Source organism: Polyodon spathula, chromosome 28, assembly GCF_017654505.1.
Source record: "Polyodon spathula isolate WHYD16114869_AA chromosome 28, ASM1765450v1, whole genome shotgun sequence".
Classification (NCBI taxonomy): Eukaryota; Metazoa; Chordata; class Actinopteri; order Acipenseriformes; family Polyodontidae; genus Polyodon; species Polyodon spathula.
In genome coordinates, this window is record NC_054561.1 from 2,750,503 (window position 1) to 2,769,580 (window position 19,078).

General features: G+C 41.7%; 2 protein-coding genes across 3 annotated transcripts; both read left to right on the forward strand.

Moving 5' to 3' along the window:
• Positions 1-4,626: 4,626 nt before the first annotated feature.
• naglu (N-acetylglucosaminidase, alpha) lies at positions 4,627-10,945 on the forward strand. Its single transcript, XM_041231824.1, has 6 exons — positions 4,627-5,165; positions 5,603-5,750; positions 6,180-6,326; positions 6,874-6,959; positions 7,628-7,884; positions 8,733-10,945. The coding sequence occupies exons 1-6, from the start codon at positions 4,741-4,743 to the stop codon at positions 9,944-9,946; spliced, it is 2,277 nt and encodes a 758-aa protein (XP_041087758.1). The 5' UTR covers positions 4,627-4,740; the 3' UTR covers positions 9,947-10,945.
• A 41-nt stretch (positions 10,946-10,986) lies between these two features.
• On the forward strand, positions 10,987-16,864 carry hsd17b1 (hydroxysteroid (17-beta) dehydrogenase 1). Of its 2 annotated transcripts, XM_041231379.1 has the most exons (7): positions 10,987-11,361; positions 12,280-13,171; positions 13,426-13,587; positions 14,183-14,362; positions 14,909-15,002; positions 15,628-15,811; positions 16,395-16,864. In XM_041231379.1, exons 2-7 carry the CDS (start codon positions 13,075-13,077, stop codon positions 16,557-16,559), a joined length of 882 nt encoding a protein of 293 aa, XP_041087313.1. In that variant the 5' UTR covers positions 10,987-11,361; positions 12,280-13,074; the 3' UTR covers positions 16,560-16,864. The 2 variants fall into 2 exon arrangements, with proteins under 2 accessions (XP_041087313.1, XP_041087314.1); XM_041231380.1 differs by lacking the exon at positions 12,280-13,171 and having other exon boundaries at positions 16,395-16,860.
• Positions 16,865-19,078: the final 2,214 nt, after the last annotated feature.

The window sequence follows — 19,078 nt, forward strand, 5'->3', positions numbered from 1 at the left end:
GTTTATTAACATTAGTTTGTCTGTTACTTTATTATTATAGTTTATTAACATAGACTTGCCTACTGATTTTCTCTATTCTGTTAATTTCATATGTTGATGCATCATGACAAGCAATACATATTTATATATTGATTCATATTGTGTCTGGCAGTTAACTCCGTCTTAGAGAACACTTTGCTTGCTTCCTGAGGGGTGTTCTCTTAGCCCAAGACTACTGTATTAAACTATCAAACATCCAATCATGCTATGTTCAGGAATACTAAAAGAAACTCTAGAAATTCAATGACAGTCATTTCGTAAACATGGTGACAGGCTGCTAGTCAAAACGTATGTTATTGAATTGATGAAGTTTCTTTTTGTATTTCTAATTGTGCTTATGTAATTTGTTATTCTATAAATTAAGCATGAAGTAAGGAGTGGAAAAACAGACACCCTCCCCAAAGGTTAGGATCAATGCTTTCTGTATTATGCTTTTTTGATAGAGCACAATGAAGCACAGTATATGAGTGAGGACCTGCCTTAGTCCTTTCCGTTCAAGTGGCTATTAGGCTCCTGTCCAGATTGATTGGAGCATTGATAAATTAAACAAAACAGGACGTCCATGCTAAGGCCATGGGAATGAACACAGTGACCGGGAGAGGGCAAGAGGGGTCATCTTCCAACTCCGTGAGAATCATGTGCTTGAGACGTCAAGCAAAACACCTACGAGGCCTGTCTTTCAGAACGACCCAAAACAGCAATCAGTTATATTACTGCAGTACATTAACATGGGCTGATAACTCTGCTGTGTCAGTTTTGCAAATGCCTTAATTACTATTTTGTTAACTTAAAGTGATTATGATAGATACCACGATAACATTTCAAAGTGGCGCCGGTATACACAAAGAAACAAAAAACACTATTTATGATAAAGATCATCGCAATTATGTTAAGCTGAAATTGCGAATCATTGTTTTGTTATATGGTGCTTCTTTGAAGTAGCTAGACACCACAGATGGCAGTAAACACCCTTATAAAAACTCCCCACAGTAAAAGCATCGCAAATTGTAATAAAACACAGTGAAAGCATGGAAAAGCATAGGTAAGCATTGTAAAGGAGAGCGAGGTATGGCAAACCAGGGTAAACTGAGAAATGCAAATACCATGCAAACAATATAGTGCAGAAATACTTTTACAAGAGCATTTACGAAACTGTGTGACCTTATTTTTCCACTTGCTACCTTAACACATTCTTGTTGCGTGTTTTTCAAGCGCATCAACTATTAGTAATACATATGATAAGGCCATAAAAGAGATAAATTTCTAAGTAAGAGAAGTACACTACATGAGTCACTGTTGCAACAGTGGAGGCTACCCCCTTTCTAAGAACCACAGCACCTTGGTTGACATCATATACAGATCAAGCATCATTCCTTTACATCCTGTGGTTATCTATGATACAGAATACCCTGATGCGATCAGATGTTCAGCATGCATGCATTGTAATTTCCCTTGCCATTTCATTGACCGTAGACATGAAACAAAATTTCCTTCCAAAACTTTTTTTGCAAACTTCCTCTGTATTATATATTTTTTTACAATTAAAATAGGTTAGATAAAATCATCATGACAAAGGTTGAAAAATAGTTACTGTTTCAGCAAATGTATTACATTTATTTTGGAGGAGTGAAAAAGGACTTTATAATATGGTAAATACCAAAGCTTCACTGTGGTGATTGCCCACACAGCTCAGGGACCCGAGGAGCAGTGGGCGTCCTCCTATCCCACGAGCTAATCGTCGTCTTTTTACATCCAGGAACTCGAGAGTGGCTGTCTGCAGGCTACTGGCCTCTGGAGGACAAAGACCAGACCAGCAAATTTCCACCCCAAGCTCACTCGGCCTGTAGGGATCGCTGCAGAGCGGTGAGGAGAAACAGTCTAAGCTGGATCCTACCTCCCCAACCCAGGGAGCACCAAAACCAATGTGGGCCTGCTGCAGTGCCCACTGGCTGCCCCACACAACCAGGATTCAAACTTGCGGTCTCTAGCTGTGTGACTCACCCTGCATGCTGCGTGCCAGTGCTTTTACCAGGTAAGCCATTCAAGGACCCTATTCTTTTCTATTTAAACATTCAGGCATCGGGGTATTGAGTCTATATATCCACTAATGTTCCTTTCACTATAGCACAGATTTAAAGTGGAAGCAGATTACTGCACGATCCCCTTACCTGCTTAAGATGTTTGCCTGGTTGATTAAGGTGCTTTGACTGTGAGTTCAGGAGCTGCTCTTCAATTATGCCACAGACATATGTAGAGTAGGCAAGATCAGTCTTTATATTAGCAAGCCCCAGCGCCATCTAGTGTGCTTCAGTGTATTGCCTGCCAAACAAAAATAAACCTCATCGAAAGGGGCAGATCACTAGTTGGCCCTCTTGCTTCTCAAAAGAGAACTAGCTAAGGCTGACAACTAGAACTGAAGAGGTAAAGCCTCTTAACATGGTATTTGAGTAATTGCAATAAGAATCTAAGCACAGAAAATAATGTGCTAATCCCTTTTGTAACAGTCACTAATGTAAAGATGACATGTCAAGCCCCACCCAGAATGGTATGCCCGTCTATTCACAGTAACTCATCCCTTGTCACAGTTTATTATCGTCCAATTATGCATTGAAATGCAGCTTTGTGGCAGTGTTGTCTAAGTTGCTTTGCTGAAATGATGTCAGAGATTCCTCAAAGGAATTCACCATGTGTCCAACGTAAATCCAGCATAACCCTTCTCAGCATACCTATTCATACAGGTGGCCAAGTGGAATCAAGTTCAAGATCTCGTCCCTCTGAGTCCGACCAGTGACCCAGCATGACGCTAGAGCAGGGGTCTCCGATCACAGTCACGGAGGGCTAGCCAACTCCAGGCTTACAAGGTAAAAAATATATAATTAAATACTTCAGGGTCAGGATGGAGGTTCAATTAAAACCAGACTGAAAGGGACAACGTTGGCCACCCCTGCTTTAGAAGGGACAGTTGCATGAAGCACATCCTTTTATGCACCTTGGAAAGAGAAGAGGCTGTTCAGGCCATCAAGCACCCCCCCCCTCCTGATTTAATGCAACAGGATTGTCTTTTTTATGTCCCTGGTGTTTTAGATGCAACACTTCACCCGGAGGGCTATTCCATGCATTTATATCTCTCTGTGTTAAAAGAGTGCTTCCTACCATCTGTTCAAAACTTCCCTTTATCTAGCTTTCACCCGGGCCCTATTTTTCAACTCCCTGTGCTTAATCTGAAGTAGTGACTTAACTTTATGTATACCAGGGTTTCTCAAACACGGTCCTTGGGACCCCAGTGTCTTTTGGTTTTTATTCCATCTGAGCTCTTAATTTAGGGTTGTATACAATCAAGTTCCCCTTTTCCCTTCTTTTTTGTCATTGAGTCCTGTGGTGTAATTAAAATGATAAATGAACTGAACAGAGTGGATTTAGAGTCAGGTACAAGCTGGCCTATCCCTTTCTGCTGCTGGCCGGAGACGGGTGCCAGGGGCAAGGGTGTTCTGGTAATGTTTGGGTTTATAGGCGGGTCCCACCTTACATGATACATTCCTTTTCCTCTGGCGAATGCAGTGCTCCAGGTATATCACGCACAGGCACAGCAGCATAGCACCATCTCCTACCGCACCTGTCTCAGGTATGCTTTCATTAATCATATGCCCAGCCCTGTCATTTCACTGCAGGGCTAATGCACTGTCTCACCCTGTCTTACAAATAGGCACTGGCTAGATTCCCTACTGCACAGCATTGTTACATTGAGTCTGTGTTAGGATAGGATTTCATTTGTAAACGAAAAAGGGAAAAAGTCGGAACTCTGAACATTATTTGACCGATTTGAATCTCGGAAGATATTTTTACAATTGAACATGAAACCTGAAGCAGACAAATGTTGTTTGTTTTGTTTAATGCCTGTTTGCAACAGGTTTAAAATCCAATGAACAAAACTTTAACATGTTAATTTTGCTAAATCTGCTTTTTATGACTAAAATCCAGCTAACATATTTAACCCCTTAATAAAAGATTTGTGATTAAGCCCCATGATGTGCGAATTTAAAAAAAAAAAAAAACTAATTAAAACGAATCTAGTCTTATTAAATAATTTACTGAAAAGCTTTTTTCAATTCAAAAACAGCACCAAAAAAAAAAAAATGTGTAATGAAGAAATGCTGCCATCTAGTGTCCAGAACTGGGAATAACATTATCGCAGGGCTGCACAACATCAAATATGACAGTGCAAGATAATGTCTTTCCCAAAGTTCATTTGCAAATGTATTCATCCTTGACCATCACATTATTATTTTTTTTAAATCCAGCCTCACACGCCAGAATTTTTCATATACAACACATTATGTGTTGTTGTGTCGGCGGGGGGTGTTTTGAATCTAGTTACCTAAACTAGCTTTGAAAAACGTGTACTTCTGCTCTTCAGTTTTAAAATGTTCAATTCTTTTTTTCACCACAGGGGTGCGTTTTTTTTCGTGTTGCAAATCTGGTCTCATAAACTCTATTTTGTTACAGTGGAATTCTCTGCACAGATTGGCTGTTTTCGCGTCATCTGCTCGATCGTGACTGGCTCGACCATTCTCATCGCTTCCTGTTGCAAGGAGCGCTGGAAAGGGGTGCAATAATTGAAACTCTTAGTAAAGAATCCGGCACTTCTACAAAGTGTTTGTATCGCATATAAAGGCGGTTGCAAAGTGTGTGGCTTGCATTACAATGCTGACCTGTGGCATGCCTCGGGTTTTATCAATAACAATATTGATAAGCCTTTATATTTTTGCAGCTGAGTGTAAGTTTGAGACTTTGGCGCATCTCAAGCCGCAAGCAACCGACGACGCTCAAGCGAGGGCAGTGAGCGATTTACTAAAGCGGCTGATAGGCGCCAGGGCGAATGAATTTATAATTGTGGTCAACCGTTCTCTGGGATTGGCGAACGGAGATCTTGACACTTACGAGCTCCGGTCTGCGAGTAACCAGATGATTTCGGTAACGGGAAACACCGGCGTTACAGCGGCGACTGGCGTTTACAGCTATCTGAAGTACTTCTGCAACTGTCACGTCTCTTGGTCGGGGGACCAGCTCAGAGTGCCTTCGCCGCTTCCCTCGATCTCCGGGGTGCTGAAAATGACCACTCCAAACAGGTACACGAGTACTGTGGCAGCGATTGCTTCATTAAAAGGTGCATTGCGTTTATAACCTCTCCAAAACTGCTTTTGGGGGATGCAAACAAACTAGACTGTCAACAATGCCGGTTTTCTGATTAAGGCTATGCATCTTTCTCAACTAAAGCAAATGAGCGCTGTTGTTGTTAGCGTGTGCCTTCAGTAGTTGCTTAAATAAACGTTGGTTTCATTTACTCTGGATTATGCAATTGTAATCACAGCAATACAAAACACGCATTTATCCTCTCCTAGCATTCAGAGCTACAGGCTACGGACCGAGGGGGCCGCTTCAGTTGGCAGTGACTGTCGTGTGCACCCGGCTTGTAAACAGTGTGATTGTGTGACTCCTAAGCTCGGGAGAGAAAGGGTGTACTGACACACACAGTCACCTCCCTGTGTTCCCTTTGCGTTGGTAGGTTCCGGTACTATCAGAATGTGTGCACGCAGAGTTACTCCATGGTGTGGTGGGACTGGGAACGCTGGGAGCGAGAGATCGACTGGATGGCCCTCAGTGGGATCAATCTGCCCTTGGCGTTCTCCGGCCAGGAAGCCATCTGGCAGGAGGTGAGGAATTGATTGATTTATTTATTTTTCTTAAGAACTACATTTGAGACTTCCAGATTCATTCCAGCTGTGTCAGAATTTTGTTTTTGGCTTTTAACAGGTTTGTGGTCAATTCCTGTTTTTCAATTCCCAGTTCATTTGTAAAATCAATTCCCAGTTCCTGTTCCTTCGAAGGAAGTTGTATCGATATTTCAGAAGCATGATAGTCGTTGCGATCGTTCGGCTGCTGGCGTAATTGACTTACTGTGGCTTCAGTTTTATTGGCTGCCACTGGGAGAAGCTCTTTTTAACAGAATACTTCTAATTTATCAATGGTTTTTTGGAATTGATTAAAAAGGGGATTGGAATGTGGGAATTGATTTAAGTGTCAGGAATTGACTCCCCAACCATGATGTTTAGAGAGTAACAGCTCACTCTCCCTGCTTACAGGTGTACTTGTCCTTAGGGCTGAACCAGTCTGATATTGACTCTTTCTTTACGGGTCCTGCTTTCCTGGCATGGGGGCGAATGGGCAATCTGCATCGTTGGGGAGGTCCTCTGCCACAGTCCTGGCATCTGAAACAACTCTACTTGCAGGTACTGTTAAAAAAATAAATAAAAAAAAAAGAAAGTGTCAAGCCAAAACTCACATGACTGTCTGATTCAGTCAACGCAGTACCAATGCTGTATATGCATAGAAGGATTCCCCATTATTGTAATAACGTACTGTCTAGTATTCAAATTTGTAGCTAATGTCTTCATTAGTTTTCCAAATTCTTGCAGAAGTGTTTTTCAAGACATGGATGAGATGTAGGGCCTGATTCTCAAAACATTTCTCATTCATTTTGTTGAAGGGAGAAACAAAATCATGTCGTCATTACAGAATGAAAAGCAGGTACGCATTGAGAGTGCTGAAGAGAACTTGGACGTACAGAACTTGGTTTTAGGTTTTTTTGGTGGTTGAGTTTAGCTTTGTAAAATGATCAGGTTTTTTCACCGCTTTGAAAATATGGCCCATATTAGTTTCAAATAACTCCTTCATATGTAATGACAGTTTACATGCTGGGCATGAATTGAGCTGTATACATGTTCATTGTGTTGCACTGCAGTAATTGCGTCTCTTATTCTCGTTCTTCTTCAACAGTACAAGATCCTAGACAGGATGAGATCACTGGGAATGATCCCAGTTTTGCCAGCGTTTGCTGGGCAAGTCCCAGAAGCCATTAGCAGGTAAGGAAGGTAGCAACATCAGGGATGGAAATAAGACTCCCATTGCATAGCAGTTTGATCCATTCCTGTTTTTACTATCAGTTTAATAAGGCATATCTTACCTATACACTGTGGCTGGTCAAAGAATAACACAGTTGTGGTACTAAGCATAAGGACTACTAGTACCTTTTGAAACTTGCTAGTCCTTATTAAAAATCTGTCTATAACTTTTTTGCTATAATTATAAACTATATATTGAATGGCAGGTTCCTACTGCTTCTATACTTTTAGCTTTTTTAATTATTTATTCAAATGCAAATGGATTTTCTAATACTTTTTATAAAGGGTGTCATTAAAATGTAAATCGGTAAAGTAAAGTAAAAATGTAAGGACAGTATTATTGACTTGTTTTAAGTGCTCTGGAATGGGTCTTTATTCAGTCAGGATGTTATTCAGTACCTTCTTAAGTGAGGGAGCTAGCGTGACTCTCCGATCCTGGTGGCTAGGACTTTTAGGATTCCTTCAGACTGGATCTGTTCAAAGGACTGTTCTGATAGGATGTGTACAGATTCTGCAATAGCACGATCATTCTACTAGGAAGGCTGACCTGCTTCCAGTCTGTGTGCTGAACAGGGAATCTGCAAACAAGAAAAAGGCAGTTAGACTTGTTTGTCTTTATATTCCTCCAGGCTTTACCCCAAAGCTAACGTGACCAAGCTGGATCCCTGGAGTCACTTTAACTGCAGCTACTCCTGCACCTACCTGTTGGACCCTAGGGACCCCCTGTTCCAGCGCATTGGGACCCTGTTCTTGACCCAGCTGGTAGGGCAGTTCGGGACTGACCACGTGTACAGCGCGGACACCTTCAATGAGATGACCCCGGCCTCGTCCGAGCCCGCCTATCTGTCCGCGATCAGTGCGGCTGTCTTCTCTGCCATGACCTCAGGTGAGGATATTCTCTGTAGGGATCGTTCCACTAAACAGCCAAGTAATCTTCTATTAGCGATGTCAGTTTACCAAAATCATTTTCTTTTAGCAAAAGAACACAAGCAATATTGATTACAGAATCAGTATTTCTTCTCAATTATAATTTTTTTATTAAATCAAGGGCTGTATTTGAAGAATTACATTTAGACTTAACTTTTGCGGTTAACAAAATTAGAGTTAGTAGTTACTTTTGTGTGATACACAGTACAACTTTAATGTGACTACACAAGTGCAATGTGTATGTGTAAATGGAGGGGGGGAAAAAAAAGAAAATATTGAATTAATACCCTTACACTGTACACAGCCTGCTGTATAAACACTGTCGTTGAAACTAGGTGAAATAAGCAAACATTTCAGCTAGTGCCTTCATTAGTATACTGTACACCGTACAAAAGGTTTATATCACTCTGTAGAATTAAAACGTTTTGATTCATAAAGTCAAATGAAACTTGCTGAATAATGGTCGACTTTCTTTGATTTACATGATGTTAAATAAAATACCTAAATGATGTTCATATAGTTTATTTTTTATTATGTCACAATCCTAAAATTCTAGGTAATGCTAAACCTTTGGCTGTAGCACTAAAGCAGGCAGTAGAAGAAGTGACTGGTGAGGCACTGGCTGAAAACGCTTGTCTGCTCTTATCATTATGTGCCGATTTGCTCCTCATATTCACGTAGCATTTGTTCACTTGCTGTTGGTTCAAACGCAGTCCTTCAGCTTTCCTCCCTGCTGAGTGTTCCCGAGGATTCCCGCTGCCTTTGTCGCTCAGTGCTAATCTCTTTTCTTTGTTTCTGTGTCCACAGTTGACACCCAGGCAGTTTGGCTGATGCAAGGCTGGCTGTTCGTTCACCAGCCAACTTTCTGGAGACCTCCGCAGATCAAGGCCCTGCTTGGCGGCGTGCCCCTTGGCAGGATGATCGTCCTGGATTTGTTCGCTGAATCCTGTCCCGTTTACTCCTCTACCCAGTCCTTCTACGGGCAGCCCTTCATCTGGTGCATGCTCCACAACTTTGGCGGAAACAGCGGCCTTTTTGGGACAGTGGAGAGCATCAACCGGGGGCCCTTTGAGGCCCTCAGCTTCCCCAACTCCACTATGGTGGGAACCGGTTTGACCCCAGAAGGTATTGAGCAGAATCCGGTGGTGTACGAGCTCATGAGCGAGCTGGCTTGGCGTCGAGAGCCCGTTAACCTCCAGAAGTGGGTCTCCCGGTACTCGGTTCGGAGATACGGGAGCGGGGATGAAAACGTGGCCACCGCTTGGAGTCTTCTCTTCCGCAGCGTTTACAACTGCACCATTCCCTTGTACAAGAACCACAACCACAGCCCTCTGGTGCACAGGCCCTCCCTGAGGATGAACACCGAGGTGTGGTACAACCGCAGCGACCTCTTCGAAGCCTGGAGGCTCATGTATACAGCGGCCAAGCCCTTGATGTCTGTGGAGACCTTCAAGCATGATCTGGTTGACGTGACCAGAGAAGCCCTGCAGCTTGCGGTCTCTGAGTACTACCTGGAGATCAGAAACGCTTTCCAGAACCACCGGCTGTCGGAGTTGTTGAGCGCTGGTGGGGTGTTGGTTTATGACCTTCTTCCGGAGCTGGACAGACTGTTGTCCAGTGAGAGCCGTTTCCTACTGGGAGTCTGGCTAGAACGAGCGAGATCTCTGGCCATCGACGAGAGAGAAGCCAGCTTGTATGAGATGAACGCTCGCAATCAGGTCACGCTGTGGGGTCCGGAAGGCAACATCTTGGACTACGCCAGCAAAGAGTGGGGCGGTTTGATCGGTGACTATTACGCCCAGCGTTGGAGCCTGTTTGTGACCACGCTGGTGAAGTGTGTGGACAGGGGGAGCCCTTTTAAACAGGACGCCTTCAACCGAGATGTCTTCAAAGTGGAAAAGGGCTTTGTTTATAACCAGAGGAAGTACCCTTCTATACCCATAGGAGACACTTACGAGATCGCCACCAGGGTATTCCTCAAATACTACCCACCGATTATGAAGAAACTCAGCAAAGCGTGAAAGTCAAGTCTGCTTGCTCCTCCATCATTTCTCTAGAGGAATCCCCACTTCTTCCAAAACCTGTTTCCACGATAACAGGACCCACTTTCTTTTCAAATTAAAAAAACATCTCTTTAAAAGTGTAAATAAGAGAAACTGCCTTTTTATGTGTGGACACTTTTGAAACCTGTAATTGCAGGTCAATTTGTAGTGGCTCTGTAGTGAGTTTCTGAAGCACCTGAGCATTAAGTCACTCGATAACCCAAGATTTTTTTTTTTTTTTTTTTTTTGTACAAACTGGGCCACTGGGAAAGGGAGTCTTGTTAGATAGTTTGAATGTATTATAATGGCCAGTATTGTGTGTATATTAGAATCCAAGAATAACGCTTTGTAGAGCAGAAGATGCTTCCAAGTTGGCAGCATTTGGGTTCCAAGCTGGGATCCAGTTTCAGAAACTACTCTGTATTAATCTGTCTGATTGGTGACCCAGCACTACCCCCCTGAAACTCAACAAACCCCTCCATAACAAACATGCTAAGTAATGAGGAGTTCATTTGTATCTGGTAATTGCAATTTTCCTGTGAAATGAGTCCTGCTTCTCGGACGTTTAGACTTGTGTGAGCGTGTGCCAAGTTTTTCTCTTTGTATCTTTAACAGTGGCTATACCACATTTCCACGCTAGGTGGTACTGCTGAGCTGTGTAGAGGTAGTGGGCTTACAAAATGCCTACGCTTTCTATAGAAATGAAACGTTATCCAATCGAATCTGTAGTTGTATGTGTTGATCTGTAAATATTTCAGTGGGAAACTGATACTTGCCTTCTGCAGAGTACTGTTAACATGGGATTTCTGAGACCTTCCTTTAAGTGTCCCCTTTGTTCTTTATTATGTTTGCAACGATTTTGAGTGGGATTAATTGCAGTATCGCAATATTCTAATTTTGTGCTAAGGTTTTTTATTTTTTTTTTATTTAGAGTGCCCAATTATTTTACCCCCCAGTGTAGAATGTCCAATTATTATTTCCCCCTTCACTGCAGCAATTCCCACACACCTCAGGAGAACTGAAGGTTCAGTGGGCGTCCTCCAATCCCACGACCGAGCCAGCTTCCTCTTCTGCACCCGGGAACTCGAGAGCAGATTTCAATGAGCTAGCGGCCTCTAGAGGACAAAAGCCAATCCTGCAGGTGTCCTCGTGGGCACCGGGTCGGTAGAGTCCTCTGTAGCACAATGAAGAGAAACGGTTCCTGCCGGTTTTGCCTCCCGAACCCGCAGGAGGGCCAGAGCCAATGCCACGCTCCCTCCTGAATCTCCGGCTCAGACTGGAGACTTCCCACAAACAGAATGCGAACCTGCGCTGTGTTACTCACCCAGCAAACCATGCAGCTGTGCTGTTAACAGGGGAGACACTCGGGAACACCCATGCTAAGCTACCTTGACGTGAGTTCAAAGCTGCTCTTCCGTTCCTAAGTCACACAGGCTAGCTCAGTCTTTATTTGAGTTAGCTAGCGTACACCTGCTTGTTATTAAGTTCCCTTTGGTATTGCTGGCAATACAGAGTAGATGGTTCAGCAAATGGCGCTTATTAGCAAAGACACTTTGGCATGTCTACTTTGTGTCACTTAAAGAATAAGTAGCAGGGGTTCCGAAAAATATTAGGTTATACATCCCCACATGAAGCTACAACTGTTTTAAAAAAAGTGCCTGTCACTTTTCATTGTTAACACCCTGCCAACTTTTTACACTTATAACATTAAAGCCTGTTTTGAAGTTCTTTTCAAAATGTCCGCTCTGGTGCACTTAGGTTTGAAATCTGTCCTCTAAATCACTGCAGACTAAGGCATACGCAGTTAGACAGTAAAGACTGGAAGCCAACTCCAGGACCGCGTTTTATTCAAATCTGCAGAACAGCGAGGGACGATATAGCAAAATTGTACGTTCTTTTGTACCCTTTTGAAGCAGACCCAGACACAAAACCGTACTTTTAAAGCCCTCTCGTGCGGTGTTTTTGTTTAACAGAAATGAGAGACGAATCAAAACAACTCCCACATAGAGTACTAAACGTTTTTTTTTTTTTTTCAAGGTTTTAACTAGATTGGATGGCTAAGCTAGTTAGCAATTACCAAAAAAAAACTTAAATAACAGCAGGTGACATCAATTAAATTAACTAAAATAATTACGCCTGTCACTATATATATATATATATATATATATATAATGTTATACATGTTAAACACTGTTTACACTGCCTTGTGAACTAAAAATCCTTTAATGCCCAGTTGAATCCAAAAACTTCAATTATTTATTGTGAATTTAGCTGGTTCTGTTATTTTGTGTTCTGCCATTTCACTCTTTCAGCTCTTAAGAGCCTTGAACACAGTGTGCTAGTCTTAACCTTCATGAAAAGGGTCCCCCCCCCCCCCCCCCCCCCCCCACTGGAGAAAGACACAATGACGTCCATTACAACTCATCTTGTACTCCATTCCTGTCTTGAAAGCAAGGTACAGAAATGTGTGTAGTCTATACTGAGTACATGGTCAGTGCATTCAGTACTGCAAGCTGGGTAAGGCTGAAAGAGTTTTAATGGCTTCAGTGACGCACAGCACCTTTCACACTAAGAGATCCGGTTTTCCCATTCAAAAGAACTTCAAATTCTAAATGTAATGGCTTCTGGCCCACCAACCCACCCCTTCTGTTTTTATGTGCTGTTTGTGAGCATGACTCATGCCGCTACAATAGGTTTTATTCCATAGCTGTCTTCGATTTCTTCATACTACAAAGTCCCATAAGGCAGTTCATCTTTATAATATGGTTATTGTGAGTCAGTATTCTGCCGAGAACCCCAAGTGATATAAAATCCCTAATATTCCGTTTAGGAATTATTCTCTCAAATACAAATTGGGCAACAAATGACAAACTGAAACATCTGGGTTTGCTACTGGGAAAAAATGCAGTGCTTACACAAAGGAAACCTTGAGATAAAAGTTAAGACTAAACAAGATTGGAAATGCCTTGGGGGATAATAATCCCTGGGCTGTGCAAGGTTTTGCATTCGTTCATTTTCCGAGTGCTACAGGCGAATGTCCACACACCACTAACTGAACACATCAAGCTTTTCCATTTTGAAGTACATTTCTTTTACGTGGGCATAAGATGGATAAAACCGTGGTCCTTATTACTGGCTGTTCCTCAGGAATAGGACTGGGGTTGGCTGTGAGACTGGCTTCAGACACCTCAAAGGCATTTATTGGTGAGTAGGTAGCTTGCTAGGTCGAGCTAGACAGCTAGTTAAATGAGGAGCTATTAAATCCTTGGCTTAGCTTGGCTGAGCATGCCTGCTTTCACTGCTCGATGTTCACATTTAATAATTGACCAAAATAACAGTTTTTATTTATTTTCAAAACCATTATTTTTTTTTTTTTTTAAATGAGGCAAATATATACAAAGTAGCATTTTTGAAAATAATGCATCACTCAAAAGTACCGCTGTCTGATTTCTTTCTAGTCTATGCTACGATGCGCAACTTATCCAAGAAGGAGCGTCTCCTGGCGTGTGTGAGGGGCTGCCACGAGGATACCATGGAGATTCTGCAGATGGACATCACTGACCAGCTGTCCATCCAGGCTGCCAAGCAGAGGATAAAGGAGAAGAAGGTGGACATTCTAGGTGAGGACACTGAGAACCCTTAGTGGCTAATCCAGTAAAAGCAGTCATGCAAGTGTGGTTCGAATCCCAGTTGTTCATCTGATAGCTTGGTCCGTAACATCTATTGCATATGTTCGGCGGATGAAAGAGGTGATTGGCTTGATCTTCAGTCTTGGATAAGTTGGTTGCAGCATTAAGGCATTTCAAATTGGTTAGAAAAACACAGAGTGGGAAATTGTGCAGTGTGCAACGTTACAATACAATGCAAAAACATGGCATCCCGTGTGCAATGTTACAATACAGTGCAATACATGGCATCCCAGAGCACTGTACACAGTTAAAAACAAAACAAGAGAGCATATATATATTACCCCTGTGGTAATTTAACAATTAAAGCATAAGTAATAGACTAGGTACATTTTCACAGTCAAAGAAAATAGATCCGCCTTCTTTGATCGTGGAAACACAATTTCTATATATTTGCAACACTTGGACTTCACTTGTAATGGTCTATGCTTGAGTCTTGGGGAGTACTTGGGGTTGGGTTGCAGAACAGCTGGCTGGTGCACATTGCTGTTGCCTGTAACATCACTCTTGGCGTCTGGGTTCCTGTTAGTGTGCAATGCTGGAGCTGGACTCATGGGCCCTGTGGAGGCACAGTCCTATGAAAACATGAAGCAGATCTTCGACGTCAATCTGTTCGGGACTATCTGCACCATCCAGGCGTTCCTGCCGGAAATGAAGAAGAGGAAATCTGGGAGGATCATCGTCACTGGCAGTGTGGGGGGCCTGCATGGTAAGGGAGCTTCACAAAATATAAGGATATTATCTGGATATTGTTTTCTGTGCAAAAAGGAAAGCTTTGACTTACGGCAAGGGTGGCCAAAGTTGGCCCTTCCAGTCCTGGTCTTTGTTCCAACCCAGTTCTGAATTGATTAATTGAACCAATTAAACCTCCACCCAGACCCTGAATTAAATAATTTTAGCTGTTAAATGTGGAGTGGCTCTCCAGGACTTTGACTGGACACGTCTTGTAAGGAGACGATGAGTCTCTACAGTCCTATATCGGTTAATAAACTCAATGATTTCATTAAAATAAAATTAAAAAGACAATAATTTAAACTATGTTAAACAATTAAACAGAGTGGCTGATGTTTTCCTTTAAAATAAAACGCAGAAATAAAATAAATATGACCTAAAACGTAGCACAGTGTGTAGGACTTGAGGACCCAAATGGAATCCGGGTGCAAGTGAAGTATAGAAAGTAGGGAGTTATAAGTGCAATGGGCTGCATGGTACCAGACTGACAGAACATTTAAATTAATCTTTTCACTTTTTGTAGGGATTCCTTTCAACGACGTGTACTGCGCCAGTAAATTTGCAATGGAGGGGTTCTGCGAGAGCTTGGCCATACTGCTACAGCATTTTAATATCCAGTGAGTACTGGGACTCTAGAGAGATTTAGGTACTTTTACTCCTTCCTGGGCTGCCCTTCAGATGATCCTTTCAGAGGGTTTGAAATGAACCATTCTTTATTGCATTTGACAGATGCCCATGATGAAACGTAGTATAAGTTGGCCCATGGCCTTGTCCATTGGAGCCTGACAGCCACCCCAATACGCTGGCCGAACTATGATATAATGAATATCGATTGATGACGGCTAAGGTCAGTTTGATTACATATGTGATAAAGGGTGGATTCTCCTTTCAGAAACACAACATAGTTTCCAGTTAAACCCAGGCTTCTTTTTACCCCATGTGCATTAAGGATGCATTGGCAGGGGTGTTAACTGTGTGCTCCTCACTCCACTATTCCAGGAGAGATCATTTTCACAGTTTCTGGGACAGACTAGGTCCTAACACATTCTTATAGGGTGGGAAAGTCACTGGCAATGTTACTCTCTCTGAAAGTGATATTTTAAAAAGTTAGTGGTGGGAAGACAAATGACAATAACTAGAGTTTCTATTGTGTGTTACCCTTCCTTTTAACATTTTACAATAAAAATGGAGTGGAAAGGTGCTCCTCGTCTGGTTCCATCATTGTGTTTGATCTACCTCCAGTATCAGTCTGATTGAGTGTGGTCCTGTGAATACGAACTTCATGACCAACCTCCAGAGGACAGACCCTGAGGACCCCAGGCTGCAGCACATCGACCCCGAGACCAGGCAGCTGTATCAGAAATACCTGCAGCATTGCGAGAGAGTCTTCGAGGAAGCTGCGCAGGACACAGAGGAGATTGTGCAGGTTTGTGTCACCATCACTGCTGGGTGGACTTTACACACACACATATATATATATATACAGTAGAGACTTTATCAGATCTTTGATCAACCATACTGTCTAATCAGCCGAACGCACCTGTAGTCACTTGATGTATTACAAACACAGCTTCTGCTGCTGAAAATGGCTATGAGATTTAGCTGCCAAAAAAAGGACCAGCAGACTGAGACAAATGAAAGTTACAGAAATATTCACACTGGTTGCAGTTAATCAAATTAAAACAGTCACCTCATTCTTGATTTTTCTTCGATTTTGTCACTAAGGGCTGGAGATGGCTTTTGCTCTGTGCTTTCAGGATTACTGAATATACGTTTTGTGAGTCAGTCCTGCAATTGAAATAGATCCCCAATGCTGTTTGCACTGTAGCTGCTAGCTAGTGTGATAGTAGGGCCGTGAAATACTTCAAGAAGAGCAGTGAAACCCTAATGCGGTTGTTTCTCTCTATATATATAGCAAACTGCCTGCTCTGAATTCCGTTCCATCATCTCGTTCTAGAGTCATCACCAAAGGAAAGTGCTCCGTTACTGTTTCCTCTTGTCTTCTCCAGGTGTTCATGGATGCTATCGGGGCTCAATTCCCTTCCTTCCGTTATTACACAAACGGCACCTTTCTGCCCCTCACCAAGCTCAAGCTGTCAGTCGACGATGGGTCGCAGTACATCAAAGCAATGAATAAGTTTGTTTTTTCTACACACAAGACGGGGGACTTTTAAACGGAAGGTTCCCAGCTGCACGTCTTCCGGTTTGTTTTCTACCCATTCTATAAACAGTTTAAATATTGTATTACAGTGCCTCTTGTTAGCATGTGCTGGTGTAAACAAATATTGCTTCCCACAAATATTTATACCCCCAGGGGAATGAATATTGGTTCCCAGCAGCGAACATTTGTTTCCCCAATTCATGCATATTTGTTATGTGTCCTGTCTTTATGTAAATTCTGCATGTATAATTCTGGTAAATGGGAGCAATGTTTGCAGGCTGTTCTCATGTATTAGTATAGGTGAGACTGGACCTGTCAGGGGGGGGACTGGGTGGTAGGGGGAACCAGCATTCAGGGTGGGGGGAGGGGGACATATATTCTCTGACACCGGAATAGAATGTGAAGGAGAACAGAAAGTAAATTGTGCACAGGAAATGTTAGATTGTAAGACTAGAAATTGAAATGATATACAGTAAAATGAATAAAAATCTGAAATGAACTCTTAAATGCTAATATAAAAACTGAAGACAGTTTTTAAAGCTGGATTATTTCCTCTTTAATTCCATGGTTTCCACCCCCTCCAATGTCTGTTTATAAGTGCACTGTAGTTCTCAGATTAATTATTTCCATTGAATAGAGGCGCATATACACAAAGGTGCTAAATGCAGTGTTTTATTTGTGAAATGAGTACATTATAGGTTTTGCAATGGCTTATTAATATGAAAGCAGTCTATATTATTACACACAGTCTTGTATATTATTACACACAGTCTTGTATATTATTACACAGAGGCTTGTATATTATTACACACAGTCTTGTATATTATTACACAGAGGCTTGTATATTATTACACACAGGCTTGTGTGCACAGCTTGGACTCCCTCAGCATTCCTTCTATTAAGAGATAGACCTGGAAATAAGTGAAGAATCAACATTATGTGTGAATTTGTCTGTAACCCAACAGCAGGTATTTAAAAAAAAAACACACTGCTCCTTCCTTATCACGCACAGTGCTTACAATTACATGTGCAAACTAGATGCATGTAAAATAGGCACAAAAGACCACATGTTCAGATTGAAAAGCAGCTACTCACCTGTTGTATCCTGAGTGGATCCAATAAATCCATTCCCTCTCCAGTCATACCCAGTCCTTCCCTTTCAATACTCCTGGTGTTGTGCTTTTTAGTTGAAAACATGAAGAATGCAGGGGCCGTCTGATCAATGTGAATCCCTCTGCTACTGAAGTAGGACTGGAGGGCACTCAGAAACTACAACAGAAACGGAGACATCAATATCACTATGTTCAACTTCACAAAAGATCACGTTTATCTATTTTTTGTAACCTTGTTTTTTTTTTTTCCCCATACACACAGCGCGACCTGGCGGTTAAATATTGTAATAGACAGCAATTTAAGAGCACAAACTAGTAAATACTCGATCTTTTGTCTGACTTAAAAACACGTTTTAAAATTTGTATTGTGTTTTATGTTACAGTTTTATATAGACATGTATTTATTTATTCTATAGGTTTACGTCAGTTTACCAGTTCTCTGTTCGTCGCGACGTCTAGCGGTCGCAGTGTCACGTCTCGAAGAGGTCTAGACTGAACGCTGACCAAGGCGAGGGACAAAATCCAGAATAGCGACATCTGACCGTTCGTGTTCATCTTTGACACAGTCTAAAGTAATTCAATAAACACACGAATAAAACATTTCACAGAGGAGATGAAATTAAAACAATTAAAAAAAAAAAAAAAATCAATTTGTATTTTATATAGCGCCTTTCATAGTGAACCACCATCACAAAGCGCTTTACAAGACGCAGTAACAAGAAAATCCATAATACTTCAAATACAGAGAAATGCATAATACATGCTTTGCGGTAAAGAACCGAAAACATTACCCCAATGATGCACATTACGCATAATAACGTATTATTAAACAGAAGAACGTACTTACTTCAGCGTGGTTTCCTTTGTAGCTAAGCAAGTGGATGCGAGTGCGGACAGAAATACGCTATTACACCCCAGTGCTAATTTTCCTATTTATAACCCTGTATTCTCAACGCTAGCAACACGATGAAAGGGTAACCATGAGGTCAGGCGACTCCCACCTCTCCTATTCACGAATAAGAGGTACAGTATTATTATTATTATTATTATTAAGAAGAAGAAGAAGGATTGTAGTAGTATTAATATTAGAATACGCACTTTAAGTTATGAAGCATGTTTTTTTGTTTTTCTTTTAGCGTTAATAATAAGCCACTGAAACGAATTACTGTGAAATTCATAAACATTTAGCTAATTGCAGGTTAGTTTTGAGGTGTACGTGTTTTAAGATTTATACGCTGAAAGTAAATCTGCACCGGTTTTATTTTTTTCCCCTAAGTAAACACTAATTATGAATGATGCAAAATTAGAATTAAATTTCCTTGTAGCTTGTGCAATTACCACTTATCTTTCATGAGCGCTAAATATTAATATATGTATCTCCAACCTAAAAAACTAAAATAGCCAAAACTACGGTATATTT